Below are 20,857 nucleotides of genomic sequence, written 5' to 3'. Positions count from 1 at the left end.
CTGCGCCCCCAGACTCGCCGCCGCCTTTTGGCGTCCTCTCGAGGCTTATCGCACACTCACCGATTATCTGCACCATATTGCCGTTCCGCATTAGTCCAACTCGTCGTGGAGCAGTGTTCATAAAGGTCAGTCATACTGCGTATTCATTTATGCTGTTGATTTGTGCTTTAGTGATCGTTAACCAGGTGCAATACCTTCGCATTGTAGGAATCCTCTATTGAACTATACGAGATCACAATAACAGACACCTCGACATCTTCCAGCCCTCCTCTGTTCACACCAGCTGGAACTAGAGAACAAACTTCCTGCTATCATTATGAACTCCTTAGCAGAATACCGTCGTTTGGAAAAATCCGATGTGCAACGACAATGCCATTCGTGTTACTCCCCTTCGCGTCGCAGCATTGGCGCATTATTGCATCTAACCTAGCCGAACCGACTAGACCGCCGCCTGTCGGTGCCTCTACCGCCTCTGCTGATGCGACAGCGACAATGATCCTTGAAATGTTCGGTTCCGATACTCTTGTTCTAGTTACGCCCGATCGCAATCTGCTCTTCGCAATCCTTGGCCCAGACGATCGGCTTGTTGTCTCCAAGAACATTACGCTCTGTGATGTCGTCGGTTTTCAGCTTTTTGAGCGCCATTATGAGTTCAGCGCTGACGGTGTATTCACAAATGTCATCAGCAACTTCGAAAACCACAGTGAAGCGGCTTCCTTCGACTCTGAATCTAGCTGCTCAGACTTTGACATCGCTGCTAGGCTCAAGGCATTTGGCAAGGATATTGACATTGACTCTCATGGATTGGCCGTTGCTATCAGTTCCTATCAAGATTTGATCAAAGTTGTCTTTCTACTGCCTTGCCAGTATGATCAACTACGGTCAGTCAAGAGTACATACGAAATAGTCGTCGACGGCCTTATTCTGCATGCAAAATTCCTGCATCTGTCATCACACATCACGAACAAGGTCGCGCTTGCAGTGTATTACATTACAGAGTCTAGTCAACACCGGCTATCCATATACCAGCTCAGGTCCTACGACATTCGACCTGCCGGGAGCGGTGCTCAGCCGATGAATATGATCTACAGTATCCCGTTGCCACAGTCTTTTCTTGCCGAAATGCCACATTCGACTCCACTTCTCATGATTCCTATGCATTTTCGCACCAGTGTTCTGCTCGTGTCACAGCTCCATCTCACCTGGATCCCTACAGAAGACTTGCGAGCAGCTTCTTCCACAACACGCTACGACCTTTCGCGCCTAGGACCCGACGGGCCCCTTCCCATAGCTTATTTTTCGCCCCCTATGATGTCTTCCTCCAGATTGGCAACTATGTCATTCTTTGCTACTTCTGCCGTCGCTGAATATGTATATCTTGCATTTGATACCGGTGCCGTATATATCGTCGCCGTGTCTACAGATAACGATATCGCTATGCAGCCGTACACTCACGTTTATGGTGACATTGGAACCGGATTTACCGTTTTCGAAGGCGACGATGCCCTGCCTGATCTTGTGATCGTTGGTGGTGAAATGAAATCAGGCGGCGTCTATGAAGTTCAGTGGTCTACACACCAGGAGAACTTGGACATGAATCTTCTCGTGCATTTTGAAAACTGGGCGCCGATACATGATTTTCAAGTGCTGCATACGACCAACGCACTTAGGGATAGGTTATTTATTTCATCTGGATGCATCGGGAATGGTGCGATCAGCCAGTTTCGTTACGGCGTCAAAGCTAGCGTACTTTCACACGGATCCGAGATGTTTGGGTACGCTGTAGTGTTTGTTGAATACTTTCGCTTTAATCTAACTCCGTAACTCTAGCGTCACGGGCATATTTCCACTGATCAATCCTGCCGATGCAGACGTATTCCTGTTTCTGATCAGCACCCCGTGGAACTCCTGTCTTGTGTCTCTCGATAGTTCGCTCACTACCATGACAGAAATCAACTCACATACATTTTTCGACCTTGGTTCTGAGACGGTATTTGCTAGATCTTTGCCATTTTCGCCCTACGCCGTTCAGATCACCGATTCCAAGCTTATCATTGCCGATATTGAGACTCGCAGAGTTGTCAAAGCTCTAGATCTTCCTGTCAATGACGATCAATCTGACGCAAAATATTTGCGGGTGCTAGCAGATATGGACGACTCTGGTTCGATTATCGTGCTGAATATCTTTTTGAACAAGAAGTACACGACCTTTGTGTATGTAATTTCCGTTGGATCGACAGGCTTGGAACTATCTCAGCTCTCTGAATTTATCTGTGATGTTGCACCTGTGTCCGTTATCAAAGTGACTGATATGTATGTACACATATTTGGTGAGTATATGAAGCCAATCTCTAACCTTGGTCCTCAGTGGTGATATCAAAGTCTGCATTATTGGTTTTTATGATCAACCAGTACGACTTTGCCGCATTGATCCGGTTCTTGGATTCTGCGACATGGCCTCTCTGACAAGTAAGTTTCAGCGAATGTGTTGGGTTTAAGCGTGTTCTAACGGCTATATAGCCATTCCGGACACATATGACGTTGGGAGCGTCCCTGAATCCATATTCTCATACAACTTTCCTTCGCGGTCGTCACTGTCTACGACCGAAATGAGGCTGGTGTCTTCGCAGGCGCAAGTTTTGATTGGATATCGGAGCGGCTCTCTTCTTATCCTAAGTCTGAAGTGTTCTTTTGATCCGATCGCGAATAGCTGTACATTTGATGTCGCGAGAGATAGGAGAATTCGTCTAGGAAAAATGCCGGTTCAGCTGCGGACCTCTTGTAGACCTGACGTGGTATTTCTCTGTTCAGATTCTCTATGGATGTTCACCAGCAGCTCGATCAACGAGAAGAAATTCAGCATAGAACCAGTCATATTTGAAGATCTTCAGGATGTAAGTTTGACCGAAATCTTGGCCACTAATCCATTATCTGACTAATTGATATAGGCGCCTGTTACCATTCTTCAGCCTCTACCGTTAAAATCTCACAATAATGCAATTGTCGGCCTTCACTCAGGGCAGTTCATTATTGCGTCAATTGGTATCAAAGGAACGGAGTGCATTTCGGCCTGCTACAGCGACGGTGTAAGCAATTTCGCTTCTTGTATTTATAGCGACGCCGTTCTGACTATGAAATTTTTAGTTACCGAAGAGGCTGTTAAAATTAGAGAACGCTCAGATGCTTGCAGTGATGCAGGCTAGGTCCCGGCAAAACATCTTGTTCGTCGATCCTTGGGAGAAACAATTTTTGAGCGGTACTCCGATCGATAATGTTCTACGCTCAGACGACCATGTTCAATCCCTTTGTGGTATGCTTGCCTAATCCATTTTTTGCTACTGACTGCTTAACTGACAATGCGATTAGAATGGGAGGTCGAGGTGGATTCCCATGTTGTACGCTATCTCGTCCTTGGTGTGTCGGACTTCCCGTGGCCATCTATGTCAACTGGTAGAGCGGAATGGTTTAGAAAACAATACCGTGGTTTGAATGTGCTGCGCCTCCACCGCCGTCGGAAGACACCGGATAACGAAGCTGCAGATATGGCCGATGCATTCGATGTTAAATTGGAGCTTAAGTATAGTCTGCGGACGGCTGACTCAGTTCTGGCAGTTGCTCCATTTCGGAAATCGTGAGTATATTTACATTTGAAATTGTCCAGTTTGCATTTTACTAACCCAATGCCAGATCATTGGTGTATTCCACGACAAACAAAGTGCACATGGCGTCTTTACATTCTCACACCGATGATCTTGTACCGGTGGGAGAAGTTGTTCTTCGAAGTGCTGTAGTACATCTGACTTGTGACGATGACACCATCTACGCTTCTACTATGAGCCACTCGATTGTCGTAATTAAGTATCAAGCCGGTTCACTTGTTGTCACTGAAAGGTATGTATCACTGCACGCACTTTTCCTCGAATCGCATGCTAACAGTTTGCAACTGCAGCGACCCCATGGCAAGGAAAATGATACATCATGTGCAATATCGTCCGCAATATGTTTTGGGTACAGACAAAGATCGGACGATCGTGTGCTTGCAGAGTCACAACGAGCGGAAGCATTTTCAGAACATGAGCATCGTATTTCAGTGCACTTTGCCGACTATGTTATCCCGATTGGGTGTTGGAAAGTTTTTACCGGCACGAGAGAGTCATGACACGGAGACTCCGATTGACACGGCGGCCAGTATGCGATACGCTGATCTCAATATGCCCCGCGAGCTGGATCCTCAGCCAGATTTTGAAGACGTAGTCATTGGTGTTGGCATCAATGGTTCGACCTACGGTTTCCGAATTCTATCTGAACGAGAGCATACCATCCTGTGCGCATATTTCGATCATCTGATCCACGAGATTTCGAAACGTTTTCGGATGCGCAGGCGCAAAGCGATCCGGAAGAGCGTACCGAAGAGTATCATCGAAGTGCTTTATCCGCTGGAGCTCGGTCTCATTTCCAGAGCTTTCCAAGTTTCCGGCGTGCTTGTGAGCGAGCCAGTTAATAGCGTACCAGAAACGAACGAGACCGTGAAAGCACCTTATACTTCGTCAGCACGGCATATCGATGGTGATGTGTTGGCGTACATGCATGATCTGATGGCCGAAATTGATGACGACAGGACTTTTATCGGCAGCGCTGGCAGCGTCGGCAGCGCCAGTAGCAGTGGTGCGAGCAGCATTTCCAGCAACAGCAGCATGAGTAGCACTAGCAGTAGTTCTAGCGCCAGCTCCAGTGCCAACCAAAGCCGCACTAGTTTTGTGTCACCACAGACTAAGGAGTGGTTGGATCTTATGTTGAACGGTATATCTCTGTAAGTTCTGTCCTTGTATAGACGAAGATAAGGTGTGAACTTGGTGTCATGGGCATTTGTTTAATCCGGGTTATTGCACTTCCTCGTACTTGTTATATATGTATCTTCTTGCATATTCTGTATTATGTGTTGTGTATATATTGTATTTTGCATCGGAAATACTCTGTGAAACGTCAGATCATGGCGAAAGATTCTGTCATGCTGCGATCCCACTGCAGATATGTTGACGTGCGAGGACTGCTCAATGGCGTTGTGCGCCGCTATGTCTCACAATGTGAGAGATACGACTTCTCGCAAAATGCAGAAAGAGCAATATACACTAATAATTCGATTGGAGTGCGACCACGAGCACATGTCCAGTTGAGCTGCGAACTGACGTTGTAAGTTGGGGGCACGTCAGCCAGGGAAGGAGGGACGATTAGAAGTTCAATAAACTTTCAAGTCCACTATCACTCACCTACATCATCTGCAACGCCAGAACCAATAGAGTCTATAATAACATAAAGGATCGGAAATTATTTCGACAGAAATCAAATCCTAAGACCGATTAGATTTTATTTCACTAATTACAAATTTCGAGAGAAATTGATCAGCATGGCGACGGCAGAAGTGTCAGTGCAAGCGCAGTACGAGAAGTTGACAGACGAGTACCGTAAGGTGCAGACAGGTAATGCCAACCAACGCATACAATTTCAGACGTGATTGTGAGATTGTTAATCAAATTTCAGATCTGCAATCATTTGTGGAGGCACGACAGAAGCTTGAGGGACAGCTTCAAGAGAACAAGATCGTGCAAAAGGTGAGCACTTCACTCGATTGCATCAACACAAACTTTCGGAGAGAATCTAACGGATACTGCCTCAGGAGTTCTCAATATTAGAAGACGATTCGAAGATCTACAAGTTGATTGGACCAGTTCTTGTTCCCCAAGATCGGACAGAAGCTGTGATGAACGTCGACAAGCGGCTGGAGTTCATCGAGTCAGAGATGCAAGTTCACAACTTGTTTTGCTCGGTTCAATACTGCGCTACTTCTAACAATATGGATAGAAAGCGGATAGAAGGGCAGATTACTGCTACGCGGACCAAGAGCGACAAGAAACGAGCAGAGGTACGGAAGTCGGCAATGTGCTACGACCAACCTTATTACACTTTCACGACCAGATGGGCTAACTTATTGCTTAGGTTCTTGCGTTTCAGACACAGATCCAGGACAAAGGAAGACCAGCGGCATGAGTGAAACTGCTAGAAGGGAATTAATATGTACATTTCATCCAGGAATACTGCTCGTAAGATGGGGTGCATGGGAGATGAATCTATTGAATTTCTCCTCAATAACGCTGCTGCTTGTATCGCATCATGCTGGCCTCAACGACGGGAAGGAAATGGCGGAGTGGAGTATTGCAGTGAGCCGGCTGTGGCTTGTCTAAGGCTTGCGGGTTAGGGGCGCCGCCCTGTGGGCAGCGGCGCGTCGATGTCGTGACTCTGTGGGTGTGCATGTAGTTATGTAGACACTACGCAGTAGAGGTATACGCTTGTGATCATGAGGATTCATTTGTCTGATTTATGCCTCTTCGCCGGCGGAATGTTAGCCCGTTCGTTGATGTCAAGCACTCTTGATATTGGTGTTGACACTGTTAGACGTCATTGGTTAGCCAATCGGGTGCTGCGCAAAAACAAAGAACCGCCTTACAATGCACTAAGTGGCCATCGTTGCTTGTAGGAACAAGAACCTTCATGTTCTGTGAGACCATAGTGTCGTCCTCACTGCTATCGACAACTGCGTAGGTGACGCCATCGTGCATGAACGTCGTCGATTCGGAATCGTCGTCCGCTCCCCTAGAAGATGACGGTAAACGTACGGGAATAGGTATTTGCTTCGGAAGCTGTTTCTGCAATGATTTCGGAATCTTGACGAGCCAGATCTGTTTTCGGTTCGTCTTGTTGGTAGGAAAGTGCGGTTGTGAATGCGACTTGAAGCCTGGTGGAGGAGTGTACCTGCACGCACACATGGTCAACAACTTTACAAATCTCAACACATGTGGGAACACTCACATTTCCGACACGGAAGATTCGCTATCGGACATGCTGAAGGGGGGATGGATGAACGACTACCAGAAATCAACTCGTAGGACGGGAAAATAAATTTCGCGGATGTAGAATTCAATCCGGGTAACTTGGCCATTGGGAGTTTTCCAAAAATTTTGTGAGCCCGACTATGGCAGAAGCCACAAGCTCGACCTTTCCATCGCGCCGCCAAATCACGCCATTCCTCGTCTGCTAAGAGACCTTTGTGTCTATTGTGTGAGACTAGGGCGCACTGCGTATGGAATTTTTGCAGCATTTTGGTCCAGAACCCGGAAGACCACCGAGCAGCGTCAACTTCAAATTACACTGCTACCCTAGCGCGCCACACTGTCTAGTTCGCACGATCTACTGTCTATGCCCTGGCAGCTACCTTTAATATGCTTGTGAAGGCACGGTTTTTGACGCGTGCTATGCCTGCGCGGATGCACATTGTGCAGCCATCACTGTGGTGGTTACCTCCTCGCAGACTGAACTCCGTTCAATCCGCCGCCGCTCAGGATGGCGCACGGCAAATGACCGGTGAACATGACCCTGCGACAATACCACTATCCGGCATGTTAGCGCCATTAAAAATGGAGCCTTTGGAACAGGATCATTCAGAAGGCAATTTGCAAGACCAACGACAATCGACAGAAACCACGCCATCACAGCAGCTGACCAGCGAACTTTGGCCACGGACTCCGCAGCAAGTGCTGGCGACTTTACCCGCTAGAGCTAGCGAAAGCGAGGCGAGCAACTTAGTCAAGGTCAGCATTTAGTCCCATACTTATATCGGCAAGGCTCAACTAACTCGTTTTATTGCAGATGCCTACTGGACGCCTCTACAATGACGATGAAATCGACGAAGCATTCAACAACCTGTTTCCCAACGAGGCAGAGAGTGCAGAAACCGGGTTTGCAGAGGCTAGATCGAATCAGTTCATGTCTCCAAGAGCTGCGCGACGATTGTCAATTCCCTTTACTCTACGTGAAGTTATTGAGAAGTCCGACATAAACTCCTTCGCTGTGTCTCATGAAACCGGCACGTACGATTGGGACGCTATCATGCTCGCACTGAAAAATAGCGAAACTAGATTTCACGATATTCCACGTCATGATGTGCTTCATTTTCTCAATAACATGCCTATCAGCGTTAGGGCAAAATACGGAATGCAGTTACTGGAGATGATGGAAGAGGCGAATATTGAAATGGGCAAGATGCCGTACAACTTATTTTTGGAAGCTTATGCAAGCAAGTCGGACAAGGCTATGGCACAAGGAATCTACAATCACATGCGGCTCAATAACATCGCCCCGGGAGACTACACATATTTCACCATGATGAAATTATATTACAACCTAAACGACTTCAAATCGATGTCTCTAATTGTTGATCGGATGAACGAAATCGGAATGCCGTTGTCACTGCATCACTACTCAATCATCATGCGTATGTGTTTTAAACTACGTCGTATGAAGGAGCTGAACGAAATATTCGATCTTATGAAGTTCAGCTCAGTTCGAAATCTTCCAGACGCCAACATTTACAGTATCATGATCACTGCCAGCGGGGCTATGAGAGAGACAGAGCGAGCTCTTGACCTATACACAGAGATGACAACCCGACCGATTCAGCCTCAGGAACCCACAGCCTTCGTCTTGTCATCACTTATCTACGCACTTTCCAAACGACCGGAGTACGGCCTTAGAGCATGGGAGGCTTTACTTGAGTTTAAAGAACGCGGATTTTTGATTACCAAGTCGACCATGAATCAGATGCTATATATTTGCGCCATGTCTGGAGATATAACATACGCAAGAATCATTTTGTTACAGATGTGCGTCGACAGCAAGCTACGGCCAAATTCCGTGTCATTTCATCATCTCATGCGAGCCTACTCGCTGCACTTTGCCCGCAGGCCCGGTATGCCTGGTATCTTAAGCGGCGAGATGGCACTTGCAATCCGCAAAGCATTTCTACCCTCGGGAAACTTGGCAGCCCTTCTGAGTTCTCACGACGTTCCGCCGTTGCTTCCGCTGTCGACGCTAGCTGATAAGGATCAAGTCATTGCCGAGTCTCGGGCAGTTTTGTTATATCTCCAGTTACGGCATCAGGACATTATCAACTCACAGTTAATTAATTCGTATATTAGCGTGGCTGTTAACATTAGACAGCGACGGGAGTTTCGCGTGCGCTTGGCGGAGACCACCGTATCACCTATGGAGGCGGAAGAAGGATGGACCGATGCCGCGTACATTGGACAAGTGGGCAAGCCCAAGGAGCTGACCGAAACCGGCGACATCAAATTTGAAACCGACGATAATTTCATTGATTCCAGTATTCAGAAACTGAGGCGGCTCACTGACTCGCGGTTCACGGTAAAAGTTCGACGCAACTGCTATATTTACGAGACCGCCATGGAAGGTGCATACTTGTGCATTGTACCGCAAAACCAGGACCTACGTTTTGCCGAGGCGCTGTTCGAAGAATACCAAGCTGCAGCAGCATATGTGCCTGACTTGATGTATCCGCGTATGAACGAGGATGATATTGAGGCGGCCGATCGCACAATCATTTCGCTAATGCTGAAGTGCTACGCACGAGCCGAGCGGTTTGATCAGGCGGCGAATCTGCTGCGTAACACCGCGCCACGGCTAAAATACAAGTTCGAGAATCTGTCAACACTATATGTGAAGGCACGGCAAGCAGAGAGAGACGATATCCGAGAACTTATTACGTCGGTTTTGAAATCGCAGAACGAGCAGCATTTGCAAAGGCGGCTGGAGGAGTTGGAGGCTTCATCTCTCGATATGGTTGTAATGGAAACGGTTGTGTCATAGTTCGGAGGAGTGAATCAATATTTTGTAAATATAGGGAGAGTAGTAGAAAACGTTTGTTAGGAGTTGACACACGAAGCCCATTTATATGCGATTGATCGTGAACTGTATTCCGCTCTGTCTAGTCCTGTCGATAGTACAAGAAAAGAAGAGAAGTTGACTTGGCACAAAACACAATCAAACGCGAATTAAAAAGACATCAACATGGAGAAGAGAAGTAAATTAAGATCAAAGAATATTCCAACCATTTGTACCTGCGTGAATTACTGCACAAACCAAACAAAAAATTCCAAACCATCCAAGTTGCTCCGAAGTCCGTCGTAGAGAAGGAGAGAACGTAGCCATTCCACCATAGCAGAACACCAAATCATGAAATTTTCTCGTCGTCAATACGGCCTTCGCATATGCCTCTTAGACGATGCCTAACTAGTGCGTCATGTCGCGCAAACGCTTTGCCGCACGGGCACAAGAACGGCTTCTCGTCCTCATGAATCTTGACGTGTCGCCTTAAGTCGTGTTGCCGGACGAATCGCGAATCGCAGACAGGACATTTGTGAGGCTTATTTGATAAATGAGTTTGAATATGCGTTCGAATATTGTAGCGACGTCCGAATGTCTTGCCACAATCTTGGTAGCTGCAAATGTACTTACCATCGGCGTTGGGACCGACAACGTAGTCGTCGAGGATTCTTGATGGCAGTCTCTCTCTCTTTTCCTCGTGGTCGTGGTCCGAGGGCTCAACAGGCAATACCAATTTCTGACTCGTAGCTGGATCGGCAATCAAGATAGGTTGCCACGTAGTAGTCCACATAGGAATCTGTGGCTTTCCCTGGGCATCGAGTGCGAATTTGTTGTTCTGCTGCAATTCCGGAGACGAGAAGTCGCTAGTGTCTTCTGTCGACGACATGCATGGCGACAGACCATCGGAGAGATAGTCTGCTTCATATTCGTCGCTATCGAGATTCAAGTTTAAGTACGGAGAAGACTCTAAAGTCGTTTGACGGTAGTCAACAATATTACTGTCCAAAGGGACCGTGGGCGCAGCATATGTCGGTTCCGGAGACGAGATATCGGTGTAGGTATATGTGTCCGATCGGTCATAGTAATGAGGCTCAAAATCTGAATACTCATACGCCGACGACACGTCTGAACTTAAAACAGATTGCGATGGCAACATCGGACTCGGTTCTGTCGGTATGAATGACTGCATTGGCAGCCGTGATAGCACGTCGTAGCGAGTTCTCATTGCTTCTTGGCCCAGTGTGTCCGAGAGAGTATTATAACCATAACGTGGCGGTCGTAGAGCAGGCGCTACTTAAAAATTAGACGCATTTTGAGAAAAATAACATTCAAAAATCACTACCTTCTTCAGGGAGCATTGCAGGAACGCGCCTCGCTGACGGCATAAGTCTCTGTTGATTCCAAATTCTAGTCATCATATGCATAGTAGTTGCATCGGATACTTGCGCTTGATTATCAAGATATTGCTCTTGCTTATTACGCATGACCGGTGAGCTTGGCAAGTTCTCATACAGCATATCTGGAGCAATAGATCCTTGACCTGGTGACGTATAGTACTGTGCGTTCTTCAACGGACTGGTAGGTTGCCGAGACGGACTTCTAGAAGTATTCGGAATGGGAAGGCGTAATTGAGAGGCAGACATGATTGGTGAGACTATTGACTTGACCTAAATGATATTTGTTGCTGAAGCGAAAAATATGGCGAAGAAAGTCGACCAGCGAACTAGGATTTGTCGGATTAGTATGAAACGACTTGATGACCAACGTTCCAATCTGAGCAGTACTTGCCTTTCTAAGATGAAGAATTGAAAAGGCGGAATGTTAAGCAGACCAGCTGCGATAACAAACCGTCCTTGAGATAAAAAGTCGTTAAACAAAGAAGAGGGATCTCTTGAAGAGAGGAGGGAGCGAGGTTAAGCAAACTAAAGCGAGGAGGAAAGAGGGGAGGAAGAAGTTCCAAGGAAAAAGATGAAATCACGCTGCCGCCTAAAAGATCCGGGCCCGATGCCGACGCCGTCGCGGTGCGTGCGCCATCTGCGCACGTCGAAGGGCGCGCCGAGGGCCTTAGTGCGAAATTATTGTTGACATGCCGCCGTTTATAGAAGGCTGTCAATAGAGAAGCGCGTATTGCACGTGATGGCGTCACAAGCTTCTGCGGGCCGCTCGGTACAATCGTTGCCATAGTAACAGCCTGACCGCTAACAAATGGCCGCGCGATCTTCGCCTGCATAAATTACGAGTACCCGCCAAATCAAAGCATAATGTAAGGATTTGAGCTGTGAGAAGAGCCCTGGGAGCTTACGATTCGACAAGTTTAAAGGAATACTTACATAAGAGAAGATCGACGAGCAGGGAAGAAGCCCGAAGAGCAGTGAGACAAATCCAAAGTCCGGGTAACTTTGACACCTGTGACGCTCGAAGCCGCCGTCGCGCGTTGGGTGTAAACAGATCTACGCGAACGTGAGCACCACGATCCAGAAGACACGACTCGGAACTCGCGGCGCGAGCATGAACGCACACCTCGTTAGCATTTCCACAGCAACCATCAGCGAACAAGCGGACGCTTGATCGCCTCTAGTAGCCTTTATGACGCAGAACACCGAGTCCGGTCGCACACTTGGCGACTTCGAGATTCAACAGTTGCATCACCCGCCGATCCACCAAAAGCTGCAACTTGTATCGGAAGATCTACGATATTTGGTTGAGAAGTTCACAGAGGTTGCGAAGAGCAGAGTTAGCCAGCATTTCCCTCTAGCGACCGCAGGCTCCAAGGATGAGGTTCTGCGAACGGAAGTGGAGGCACTTGTACAACAGGTCCGTCCTGCTCGCATATTTTAATGAGCTGTCTGCCAGATGGGCTAATATTTTGAGCTAGTTTATCCTGGAAATGTTTGACATGGCAAAGCATGGCATTGTGGTGAACGGACAAGACGGATCAGAAATATCATTACAATCGCTCCTGAACTCAGACACAACAAAGAACGAAGCCGATAGTATGTCGTTCACACTCATCGCACCTCACGAATCTGTGCCCTTTCTAACTGCTATTTTTGCAGACTACGAGCCCTTCGACCTCGAGCTTAACGAAGAAGTTCGCCAGCTCTATGCACAAATCGACGAAGAAACCGTCGAAGTCACGAAACTCAGACGTGAAGCGCCGCTGCGCACTCTCGCCAATTATAAGAGGCAACTAGAAGAGCTAGAGAAGCAACAACAGGAACACTTTAGTGTCAATGATGAGGAACAGAAGGTGGACGCTGATAAGGCACAGCTGACAGTTGACGAAGTACTGCTGCGGAAGACGAACGTTGAAACTGATTTCAATGAATTTGTCGCATCTTTGCGTGAAATGAAGAAGGTACTGAGCTTCCGTTTACTAGAAATTAGCGAATTGTGGCTAACACCGTGCAGGATATACCTGGAACACTGTCAAAGCTGGACCGCGCGTCTGCAGCAATCACACATCTCAACAACAGCAGTAACAGTGAAAGTAGCTAATATTATATCACAATTATTATGAAGTTATTACTTCAGATCTGCAGTGCAACATCTGGTGCAGTCGCTGGAAATGACTTCAACGTAGAGTAACAAGTAGAGCGCAGAGTACCAATATTTGCCATCATCTGCTGAATATTGAGCGCTCCTGTTGTCGGCGACATTGACTCGCTATTAATAGGTATCTGATAGTCTAAGCTAGTCATGGTGCCAATCAGGGAAATACAACTTCCGCCACTTTTGAGTTGGAGGTGCGCTGGCAGTGGCCATCGCAGGTGCCGCGGCCAGAAGATCACGAACTCCCAACTTGGGTGTCAGGACGCGAAGTTCCGTACGTTCATCTTTGCGCAGTCGCCACTGCTATTTCTATGCCCACAAAATGTCACGCAATCACGCACCGCAAGTAGATAAGGCGCGGATACAACGTCTTGAAAATCATGAGTTCAAGTCCGAAGAAGGAGCAGAGTACGCTGCCAACAAGTTCGGAGAGTTTGGAGAGTACCTTCACAACAAGAAGATCAAGCTGCTGAATCTCGACGTGAATATACGAGAAATGGCGGCGAAGGACCGCGAAGAGCAGGCAGGTGTCGAGGAGTCTTTGAGTGAAGAAGTGTTGAGCACTACGTCGGAGATATTTAAAGGGTGCTTGATTCATATCAACGGATACACGCGACCATCAATCAGTGAGCTGCATCGGCTGATTGTTCTGAACGGCGGCGTGTTTTTGCAGTATCTTGATGGAAAAACTGCAGCGACACATATAATATCCACTGGACTGACGCCGAGGAAGATGGTTGAATTTGCACGGTATCGCGTCGTCACGCCAGATTGGATTGTGGAGTCGATCAAGAAGGGCATACTATTACCATGGCACGAGTTTCGGTTGATCAAGCCACAACAAGGTCAGCAAGGACTGCAGGTCGAAGTTCAACGTGCACCGGTGGGACCGCAGACGGCGCCGCCGGTCGCAGATCCTGATTTTTTGGAAAACTACTACAAAAAGTCACGACTGCATCATCTAAGCACGTGGAAGGCGGATCTCAAGCTGAAATTTCAGAACAGGGTATCGACAAAGCCGACTAAATCAGTGTCGTCATCTGCTCAGCGGACGATATTCCACGTTGACTTCGATTGCTTCTTCGCGTCGATAGCAGTAAAGAAGCAGCCCGAGCTTGCGGACAAGCCGGTGTGTATCGGCAATGGAGGTTCGCAGAACGCAGAGATATCGAGTTGTAACTACGTTGCGCGAGAACGAGGGGTTAAAAATGGCATGTGGTATGTGAACTAGAGAGTTGTACCGTGAGTTGGTTGCGGCGCTAATTGAAGCAGGATGCACAGAGCGAAGGAGTTGTGTCCGGATTTGGTGTGCTGCGGATACGATTTTGAAGCTTATGAGGAGGCATCGAAGCATCTTTATGACGTGCTTTTATCACTGGACGCCGATCGCGTCGAAGTTGTGTCTATCGATGAGGCGATTCTTGATCTCACGAGCGTGTGCCAGAGTGCACAAGACAACGACAGTGTGAAATCAACGGCGCTGACGCTGGCAGATAAGATTAAAGATGACATTTACCGCTTAACATCTTGCACCGTTAGCATCGGCATTGGTTGCAATGTATTGCTAGCAAAATTGGCCACACGCAAAGTGAAGCCAAACGGCAAGTTCTACCTCGATCGGAGCGACTTTTCCGCATTTGTGGAAGGAATGAGCGTGAGCAACCTTCCAGGGATTGGGCACAGTATACATCATCAGCTACGAGAGCAATTGGGGGTCGAGAACGTACTTGATATATTGAAATTCACCAAAGCGCAGCTGAAGAGTGCGCTGGGGGCAAAGACCGGGGAGAAGCTATACGGGTATGCGCTAGGCGAGGATAAATACGAGGTTGGTCAGATTGTGCAGCGCAAGAGCGTGAGTGCGGAAGTGAACTGGGGCGTGCGATTTGAGACGCGGGAGCAGGTGCACACGTTTTTGGATTCACTAAGCGGCGAGCTTTCGCGTCGTTTGCATGCGCTGCATAGCGTCGGCAAATGCTTAACTCTGAAGCTCTATATGCGATCTCCGGATGCGCCGGTGGAGACGCCAAAGTACTTTGGCTGCGGCCAGTGTGACGCGATGTCGCGGTCGACGGTGCTTGCGAACTCCACGGCACAAGCGGACGTGGTTGCGGAGCAGGCGAAGGGGTTGTTGCAGAAACTTGCGGTACAGGTGCTTGATATCCGCGGCGTGGGACTGCAGATGACGAAACTTGCTCAGACGGAGGAGAATGTGCAGCAGCAGCAGAAGTTGAATGCGTTTGCGTCCAAGACGCAAGTGGACGATATTCACAAACCGCCGACGAAGAGCGAGTCGCCTAAGAAGCTCGAGTCTTCTCGCGCGAAGGAGAAGGCGAATACAGGCTGGATGGATTACGAGGACCTTGATATGAATGTGTTGAACGAGCTACCGCGTGCGCTGCGAGAGAGTATATTGCAGGAAGCGGGCATATCCATGGCAATACAGAAACCGACAAAGCAGCAGATTACATTTACAACGACTCGCGAGCGCACTGTCACACGAGTAAAATTTCAAGGCAAGTATCGGGAACAGGATGTGCAGGAGCTACTTGAAGCATGGATAGCCGACACCTGCATAGACGCGAGCCCGCCGGACGACGAGGACGTGGCGTTGTTTGAGAAATACGTGTGTGATGTCGCAACGGTGGAGAAGAACGTGAATAAGGCTGTTTCCGCTGTAAATTTTTTACGGCTGCAGGTCACAATTGCGGTTGAAATTCCCAATGCGGAAGGACGGACTATGAGCGGTGGAGCGTCTGCGCAAAGGTATGCAGAACTTGCAAAAGCGTGGACGGCGGCGGCGGAGCGGATACGAGAGAGCTTGCGGAAGGCAGCGAAGGGCAGGATAGGTGGGGGTAGTTTGGTATTTGATTTTTGATCGGCATTGGGGTTGACGTAGGGTCGGGTTTCGAACAACAATGAATTTGGGGCGGCACGCGTCTTGCGAGAAGCGCGTGAGCACGTGAGCTGGCGTCAGGCCGCGAATAACGCGTATGGCCGGCCGAAAGCAACGGGCTGTCAAACACGCTCCCACGCAAAATCTCGCAAGATTCTCTTTTTGCCTTCACACCGTATAAAGCTGTTCCGCTCTCTTCTTCGTCTTGGATTTGAGGGGGATGCTAGCTTCCGAGTGCAACAGCACTAATCCCTTGCTGGTGTAAGCAATGCATGAACCCTGAAGCAGATTTGTTGTGAGTCGAGTGTTATGGTCCTGCAATCAGGTGTCTACGACACGGCGAGCGATACCTGCAAATTCCAATGATGAGGTGTGGGGCACCAAGCTCACAATTTTTTGCCAACGCGAGAGCGCTGTTACGACCGCAATGCATGGTGGCGCATTGCCGGATGCCGATTGGATTATTCGTTACACGAACATACTCGACAACGCGACCGCCAGAGGAGGGCGGTGGTGAATATGATGAGTACGCCAACGCCAGGGCAGGTTTTCCTGTGCAGGGCAGCGAGTATATTGGGCAGAACGAGGACAGATTTGCGCAGATGGTGAACGACACATTGCGGAAGCAGCAAGCACGGGCGCGGGTGCGGAGGAGCGGCATGGTGCGTTTAGTGGAGCCTGTCGGCGTACGGTCAGGTACGAGTGCGAAGAAGAAAGCAAACGAGGAGGCACAGAGACTAGGCTCTGTCGACGATGGCATGGGTGAGACGTGGGAGGATATCCGCGAGCGACTGCACGGTTATAACAAGCACAACAAGACGGGACATGTGCTGCTGATGGCGCGAGCGATTGCGAAGGCCAAGGTGGTGCCGCCGCTGTCGGTATACTCTGAGATTGCTATGGCGATGGCGCAGCGTGGGGGCAAGGGCGGGAAGCTCCTTCCCCAGATGTTTGCGCTTGTGGACGAGGTGCGCGCGCAGGGCTTGCCGGTGACGGCGCATATGGTGCAACAGTTCTTCAAGGTCTGTTGGTCTGTTGGAGGCTTGAAGTTTCAGTGGGGAGTGTATGCTGATAAGAACAGGCCATCGGACGGTGCCCGAATCCGGTGTACCGGCAACGCGTGCTGGCGCTGGCAGCGACGAGCGGATACAAACTGCAGTCTTTCGACCACGCGCGACTAGTGCAATCGTGCGTGACGTCGAGCGAAGTGGAGAGTGCGATGGTCGCGTACGAGCACATGATGGCGTTGCTGGATGCAACACCGAGCATGATAGGGGACGCGCCGACGACGATGCTGGTGGAGCGGCGTGCACAGGGCGCGCTACTGCAGGCGCTCTACGCCCGCGATGCGACGGAACTGGCGTGGCACGTGCTGCAGCGCGGGCTGGGCAGCGCCGCTGGTGAGGAGGACGCGGGCACGAGCTTGGCGACGAAGGCGCCGCTGCGCGCGGAGCCTATGTGGTGGGCGCAGTGTCTGAGTGCGTCCGCGCAGGCGCTGGTGTACGAGCGTGTGGCATGGTTGTGGCGGCGGTGCGTGACGGAGGGCAAGTGGCTGGTGCCGGATGACGCGACGTGCGTGAATGTGGTGCTGACGTGCGTGCGCCGGGCGGAGGTGGCGCCCTCGCAGGCGGACGCCGCGCTAGCGGCGGCGGCCCTGCGGGTGCTTGTGGCGCGAGGCGTGGCGGTGGACGCGTTTCTGGTGCGGTGTGCGGTCGAGCTGGGGCGGCAGCGGGATGCGGCGGGCGGCGTACGCGACTGAGTTGCGACCGACTGCCCCATTTGGGGCGTTGTCGGGGCGACGCGCCGGGCGGACGCGCCTGCCACAAGCGCAAGGTTGGACACGGCTGGGAAGGTAGGCCCGATGCGGAGCTGCGGATCTGCGGTGCGTCACTGGGCCGGATCGGGCAGGCTGTGCGCCGCCGCGTCCCATCGCGTGCGCACGAATAAGAGGCGGCGCGCACCGTCGCTGTCTTCGTGCGCCAACCGCGAGCATGTCTGCGCCGTCGACTCCGCCACCACGATCTTCCGCTGCCGCTGCAGCGGCCGCGGCTGCCGCCGTTGTGCTGCCTTCGTTCGCGTCGCTCCAAACGTCGCCGCGCTGGCTCTCGCCAACATCATCGCCTTCGACTATCTCAACGGGATCTACTGCCACTGCGTCCTCAGCCTGCTCTTCCCCGCTTTCGTGTTTCTCCTCAATTCAATCGTCCTGCTCTCCTGCTACGCCGCCACCGCCGCTTCTCCCCAGTCTCGGCCAGCACTATGATCAGACGCAGTTCTCCTTCACCACCCAGGTGCGTCCGTTGTACTGCGCCCCAGTGAGCAGTCTCGCACACAATCTTGCCGCCACCGACACGATGTTCCCCGTTTCTGTCTCGCTGCGGGGAAGCATCCCGCGCGGCCTGCGTTATGAGTCAGCGCGCTGGCTCGCATACCGACGCAACTACTTTTACGTGATGGCCACGGCGTCGCTGGACATACCGTTCTCGTCGCGCCCTCAGCCCTGGATGTCGCGGGACGGCATGCTCTCGCTGCCGCCGCTCGTGTCGTCGCTGGCGGGGGTAGCTGCGATGCACGCGGCACCTGCCCTGCCGCCACCGCCGCAGCACGCACTGTATGTGGCGCTGGATAATGGCGGGAAGCGCGCGATCGTGCGCGTGCGCCATTTCGCGGTGTGCGTGCGCGCCGAGGACGAAATATCGCACCGCGGCGTTCCGCTTGTGCAGCGCACGCCAAAACGGGATAGCGGGCCGACGCGCACACCGCGCGCGTGCACGATGGTGCCGGTTGTGGGTGACTCGGAGAGCAGAATTCTGGCGGAGGCGCTGCGCGCGTGTCGTACCATTGTACGATCGGCGCCGATGCCGGCTACACAGCCGAGACGGTATTATTCGGAGGACGAGGATGAAGAAGATTCGGAGGACTCAGTGTTTGGACAGCCGGCGAGCGCTACCGAGGTCGTGTGCTACGAACGTTTGCAATTCCACACCGCAACGGCGAACAATGGACGCAACAACACTTCGCAACAACTATTCAGGCTTGTGCTGACGATGTACGCGGCGGTGCGCGCGGACGACTGTCCTGCAGCGTTTGCGAATGTCTCGCCAGACAGCGCCGACGTCCTTTTCTGCTCTGAAAACCCGGAGCTGCGGCTCGTGGCGCTGCAGAGTGTTTCTACCAGCGGCATTGTTGTGCGCGGACGGTCTCCGGGACACTATTCTCGTACTGCCGGATTGATCAAGTAGCGACACATTGGGTAGGCATTGCTTGAGGAGAGCTTTGTGAATACGTAATTATACTGTAGATAGCTTGGGCCTCGCTTGATTTTGTTGTGGCTATAGTTGCTGGCGTTAATTTGTATACCACCGGATGGGAAAAGAGACAGTAAATAGATTTTGAACAAGATAGTTGTGTTACACAAGAAGGAGAAGAGATTGCTCGCGCGCGGGCTGGCGACAGAGCGGACACTCCGGCTTCTCACCGCACCACTCGGAGATACATTCCCAGCAGAAGAGGTGACCGCAGGGTGTGGTGGCGGGGTCGGTCATGTAAGACAGGCAGAGCGTGCATTTGCGGGATGCGGCGGGTATGTAGGGGAGTTTGGTCGGGTCTGCGAGGTGAATTGGCACGCGGTTGGAGTAGATGGCGGTGGTGACAGGCTTGCTGGCGGATGGCGAAAGAGATGACGAGGATGAAATAGAGAAGACCGCGGCCAGTTCGCGGTAGAAGTTGACGCCCATCTGCACCGCCAGCAGCGCACCAAGGACTTCATAACTCGGACGCTCTTCGTGCTCCTGAAGCTTGCGCGAGAAAATATAGCGGATCCCGAATATCCGCTTGAAGACGTCGTAGTATGCACCTGCGAAGTAGAAGACTGCGAGGTGGAGCCGTAAGAGTGGGCCATCCGTGGTGGGGGAGAGGATGATTGACAGATTCTTTGCTGCGGCGCTGCGTATGCGCATGAGGAATGCTCGGGGGATGAGATCAGCGGAATCAGCGGGGACGGCGGTAGAGCGCGCTATAAAGCGGAAGAGGCGACGACGGAGGGCGGGCATGCATTTGATGATGATGTATGGTGCAAATGCGCTTGTGAGAACGTACCCCGCGCGGCGCTATATCGGTCAGTACTCTGCGCAGACTTGGCAACAGTGAAAACCTACACCTAGGCTTGGCAAACTGCGACGCGACTTGTCGACTTGGAATATGTTGCAGTACTCCTCGCCGAGGGTGCGGGTGCCGGCGAGGGTTGTGAGGCAATGGTATACGAGTGCGGCGGCGAGTGTGAGTTCCGTGCTGAAGGTATGCAGAAAGCGGGTTCCTGATAAAGCGGATTAGCAGTGAATGTAGAGTGGAGAATGGCTACTGACCCTTGATGTTGCGGACGACCGCTTCGAGCTTGTCGGCGCATTGCTTGGATATGTGAGCGTCCTTCTGGGATGCGCGGACTATGATGTCAGCGATTGAACGTACAAAGCTAATGAAACCACCTACTAATATCCGCCGCTGCTGCAAAGGAAAAGACGTCTGCGCCGGGAGCGTCTGACATTGCGTTGGTGAAGTGGTGGTAGAGGCAGGTGGGTGTGAGAATGCGGGGGCGGATCTCCGGCGGAGACGCATCAGCGGCGGGCTTCGTACTCCCCCTGAGCCGCACGCAGCCGCGTTGCTTTTCGTGGGCTT

General features: G+C 50.9%; 11 protein-coding genes across 11 annotated transcripts; 8 read left to right on the top strand and 3 right to left on the bottom strand.

Annotated features, from left to right (window-relative positions):
- The first annotated feature begins 57 nt into the window (after positions 1-57).
- V1518DRAFT_185451 (mono-functional DNA-alkylating methyl methanesulfonate N-term-domain-containing protein) lies at positions 58-3,254 on the top strand. The gene is made up of 6 exons (XM_066900855.1): positions 58-1,775; positions 1,831-2,313; positions 2,369-2,469; positions 2,521-2,894; positions 2,949-3,042; positions 3,156-3,254. The coding sequence occupies exons 1-6, from the start codon at positions 370-372 to the stop codon at positions 3,161-3,163; spliced, it is 2,466 nt and encodes an 821-aa protein (XP_066756834.1). The 5' UTR covers positions 58-369; the 3' UTR covers positions 3,164-3,254.
- A 288-nt stretch (positions 3,255-3,542) lies between these two features.
- On the top strand, positions 3,543-4,814 carry V1518DRAFT_378800 (uncharacterized protein; the record flags this gene model as incomplete). Its single annotated transcript, XM_066901619.1, has 3 exons — positions 3,543-3,631; positions 3,688-3,891; positions 3,950-4,814. The coding sequence occupies 3 exons, from the start codon at positions 3,543-3,545 to the stop codon at positions 4,812-4,814; spliced, it is 1,158 nt and encodes a 385-aa protein (XP_066756833.1).
- A 425-nt stretch (positions 4,815-5,239) lies between these two features.
- V1518DRAFT_423954 (Prefoldin) lies at positions 5,240-6,357 on the top strand. The gene is made up of 5 exons (XM_066905813.1): positions 5,240-5,477; positions 5,539-5,609; positions 5,675-5,799; positions 5,860-5,920; positions 5,995-6,357. Exons 1-5 carry the CDS (start codon positions 5,405-5,407, stop codon positions 6,043-6,045), a joined length of 381 nt encoding a protein of 126 aa, XP_066756832.1. The 5' UTR covers positions 5,240-5,404; the 3' UTR covers positions 6,046-6,357.
- Positions 6,059-6,935, bottom strand: V1518DRAFT_458187 (uncharacterized protein). The gene is made up of 3 exons (XM_066906586.1): positions 6,865-6,935; positions 6,503-6,807; positions 6,059-6,443 (listed from the first exon to the last, which is right to left on the bottom strand). Exons 1-3 carry the CDS (start codon positions 6,894-6,896, stop codon positions 6,361-6,363), a joined length of 420 nt encoding a protein of 139 aa, XP_066756831.1. The 5' UTR covers positions 6,897-6,935; the 3' UTR covers positions 6,059-6,360.
- A 104-nt stretch (positions 6,936-7,039) lies between these two features.
- V1518DRAFT_388879 (uncharacterized protein) lies at positions 7,040-9,876 on the top strand. Its single transcript, XM_066901733.1, has 2 exons — positions 7,040-7,643; positions 7,702-9,876. The coding sequence occupies exons 1-2, from the start codon at positions 7,275-7,277 to the stop codon at positions 9,715-9,717; spliced, it is 2,385 nt and encodes a 794-aa protein (XP_066756830.1). The 5' UTR covers positions 7,040-7,274; the 3' UTR covers positions 9,718-9,876.
- Positions 9,720-11,816, bottom strand: V1518DRAFT_423947 (uncharacterized protein). Its single transcript, XM_066905812.1, has 3 exons — positions 11,524-11,816; positions 11,078-11,458; positions 9,720-11,028 (listed from the first exon to the last, which is right to left on the bottom strand). Exons 2-3 carry the CDS (start codon positions 11,376-11,378, stop codon positions 10,082-10,084), a joined length of 1,248 nt encoding a protein of 415 aa, XP_066756829.1. The 5' UTR covers positions 11,379-11,458; positions 11,524-11,816; the 3' UTR covers positions 9,720-10,081.
- A 505-nt stretch (positions 11,817-12,321) lies between these two features.
- V1518DRAFT_407923 (kinetochore protein Mis14 like-domain-containing protein) lies at positions 12,322-13,233 on the top strand (the record flags this gene model as incomplete). Its single annotated transcript, XM_066902014.1, has 4 exons — positions 12,322-12,549; positions 12,611-12,728; positions 12,792-13,093; positions 13,147-13,233. 4 exons carry the CDS (start codon positions 12,322-12,324, stop codon positions 13,231-13,233), a joined length of 735 nt encoding a protein of 244 aa, XP_066756828.1.
- Positions 13,234-13,421: 188 nt separating this feature from the next.
- On the top strand, positions 13,422-16,297 carry V1518DRAFT_184556 (uncharacterized protein). The gene is made up of 2 exons (XM_066900850.1): positions 13,422-14,505; positions 14,560-16,297. The coding sequence occupies exons 1-2, from the start codon at positions 13,610-13,612 to the stop codon at positions 16,163-16,165; spliced, it is 2,502 nt and encodes an 833-aa protein (XP_066756827.1). The 5' UTR covers positions 13,422-13,609; the 3' UTR covers positions 16,166-16,297.
- Position 16,298: 1 nt separating this feature from the next.
- V1518DRAFT_184713 (uncharacterized protein) lies at positions 16,299-18,129 on the top strand. Its single transcript, XM_066900851.1, has 2 exons — positions 16,299-17,205; positions 17,265-18,129. Exons 1-2 carry the CDS (start codon positions 16,546-16,548, stop codon positions 17,940-17,942), a joined length of 1,338 nt encoding a protein of 445 aa, XP_066756826.1. The 5' UTR covers positions 16,299-16,545; the 3' UTR covers positions 17,943-18,129.
- A 45-nt stretch (positions 18,130-18,174) lies between these two features.
- V1518DRAFT_378789 (uncharacterized protein) lies at positions 18,175-19,425 on the top strand (the record flags this gene model as incomplete). Its single annotated transcript, XM_066901618.1, has 2 exons — positions 18,175-18,741; positions 18,787-19,425. 2 exons carry the CDS (start codon positions 18,175-18,177, stop codon positions 19,423-19,425), a joined length of 1,206 nt encoding a protein of 401 aa, XP_066756825.1.
- Positions 19,426-19,455: 30 nt separating this feature from the next.
- V1518DRAFT_423933 (Pex12 amino terminal region-domain-containing protein) lies at positions 19,456-20,780 on the bottom strand. The gene is made up of 4 exons (XM_066905811.1): positions 20,672-20,780; positions 20,548-20,625; positions 20,341-20,498; positions 19,456-20,292 (listed from the first exon to the last, which is right to left on the bottom strand). Exons 1-4 carry the CDS (start codon positions 20,724-20,726, stop codon positions 19,594-19,596), a joined length of 990 nt encoding a protein of 329 aa, XP_066756824.1. The 5' UTR covers positions 20,727-20,780; the 3' UTR covers positions 19,456-19,593.
- Between the last annotated feature and the right edge of the window lie 77 nt (positions 20,781-20,857).

Source organism: Limtongia smithiae (assembly GCF_038497785.1).
Source record: "Limtongia smithiae strain NRRL Y-17922 unplaced genomic scaffold V1518scaffold_21, whole genome shotgun sequence".
Lineage (NCBI taxonomy): Eukaryota > Fungi > Ascomycota > Lipomycetes > Lipomycetales > Lipomycetaceae > Limtongia > Limtongia smithiae.
This window is presented reverse-complemented; position numbering and strand designations above follow the sequence as displayed.

Bases quoted from the DNA above. Each gene is read 5' to 3' on its own strand.
- V1518DRAFT_185451 (XM_066900855.1), top strand. From the start codon at position 370: ATGCCATTCGTGTTACTCCCCTTCGCGTCGCAGCATTGGCGCATTATT. The intron at 1,776-1,830 runs GTACGCTGTAGT...CCGTAACTCTAG, and splicing joins CACGGATCCGAGATGTTTGG to CGTCACGGGCATATTTCCAC. The intron at 2,314-2,368 runs GTATGTACACAT...CTTGGTCCTCAG, and splicing joins GTTATCAAAGTGACTGATAT to TGGTGATATCAAAGTCTGCA.
- V1518DRAFT_423954 (XM_066905813.1), top strand. From the start codon at position 5,405: ATGGCGACGGCAGAAGTGTCAGTGCAAGCGCAGTACGAGAAGTTGACA. The intron at 5,478-5,538 runs GTAATGCCAACC...ATCAAATTTCAG, and splicing joins GTACCGTAAGGTGCAGACAG to ATCTGCAATCATTTGTGGAG. The intron at 5,610-5,674 runs GTGAGCACTTCA...ATACTGCCTCAG, and splicing joins AGAACAAGATCGTGCAAAAG to GAGTTCTCAATATTAGAAGA.
- V1518DRAFT_458187 (XM_066906586.1), bottom strand. From the start codon at position 6,896: ATGTCCGATAGCGAATCTTCCGTGTCGGAAAT. The intron at 6,808-6,864 runs GTGAGTGTTCCC...GTGTGCGTGCAG, and splicing joins GAATCTTCCGTGTCGGAAAT to GTACACTCCTCCACCAGGCT. The intron at 6,444-6,502 runs GTAAGGCGGTTC...GACGTCTAACAG, and splicing joins CGATGGCCACTTAGTGCATT to TGTCAACACCAATATCAAGA.
- V1518DRAFT_388879 (XM_066901733.1), top strand. From the start codon at position 7,275: ATGCTTGTGAAGGCACGGTTTTTGACGCGTGCTATGCCTGCGCGGATG. The intron at 7,644-7,701 runs GTCAGCATTTAG...GTTTTATTGCAG, and splicing joins AGGCGAGCAACTTAGTCAAG to ATGCCTACTGGACGCCTCTA.
- V1518DRAFT_423947 (XM_066905812.1), bottom strand. From the start codon at position 11,378: ATGTCTGCCTCTCAATTACGCCTTCCCATTCCGAATACTTCTAGAAGT. The intron at 11,029-11,077 runs GTAGTGATTTTT...CTAATTTTTAAG, and splicing joins TGCAATGCTCCCTGAAGAAG to TAGCGCCTGCTCTACGACCG.
- V1518DRAFT_184556 (XM_066900850.1), top strand. From the start codon at position 13,610: ATGTCACGCAATCACGCACCGCAAGTAGATAAGGCGCGGATACAACGT. The intron at 14,506-14,559 runs GTATGTGAACTA...TAATTGAAGCAG, and splicing joins GGGGTTAAAAATGGCATGTG to GATGCACAGAGCGAAGGAGT.
- V1518DRAFT_184713 (XM_066900851.1), top strand. From the start codon at position 16,546: ATGATGAGGTGTGGGGCACCAAGCTCACAATTTTTTGCCAACGCGAGA. The intron at 17,206-17,264 runs GTCTGTTGGTCT...TGATAAGAACAG, and splicing joins TGGTGCAACAGTTCTTCAAG to GCCATCGGACGGTGCCCGAA.
- V1518DRAFT_423933 (XM_066905811.1), bottom strand. From the start codon at position 20,726: ATGTCAGACGCTCCCGGCGCAGACGTCTTTTCCTTTGCAGCAGCGGCG. The intron at 20,499-20,547 runs GTCAGTAGCCAT...CCGCTTTATCAG, and splicing joins GGTCGTCCGCAACATCAAGG to GAACCCGCTTTCTGCATACC. The intron at 20,293-20,340 runs GTAGGTTTTCAC...TGACCGATATAG, and splicing joins GCAGTTTGCCAAGCCTAGGT to CGCCGCGCGGGGTACGTTCT.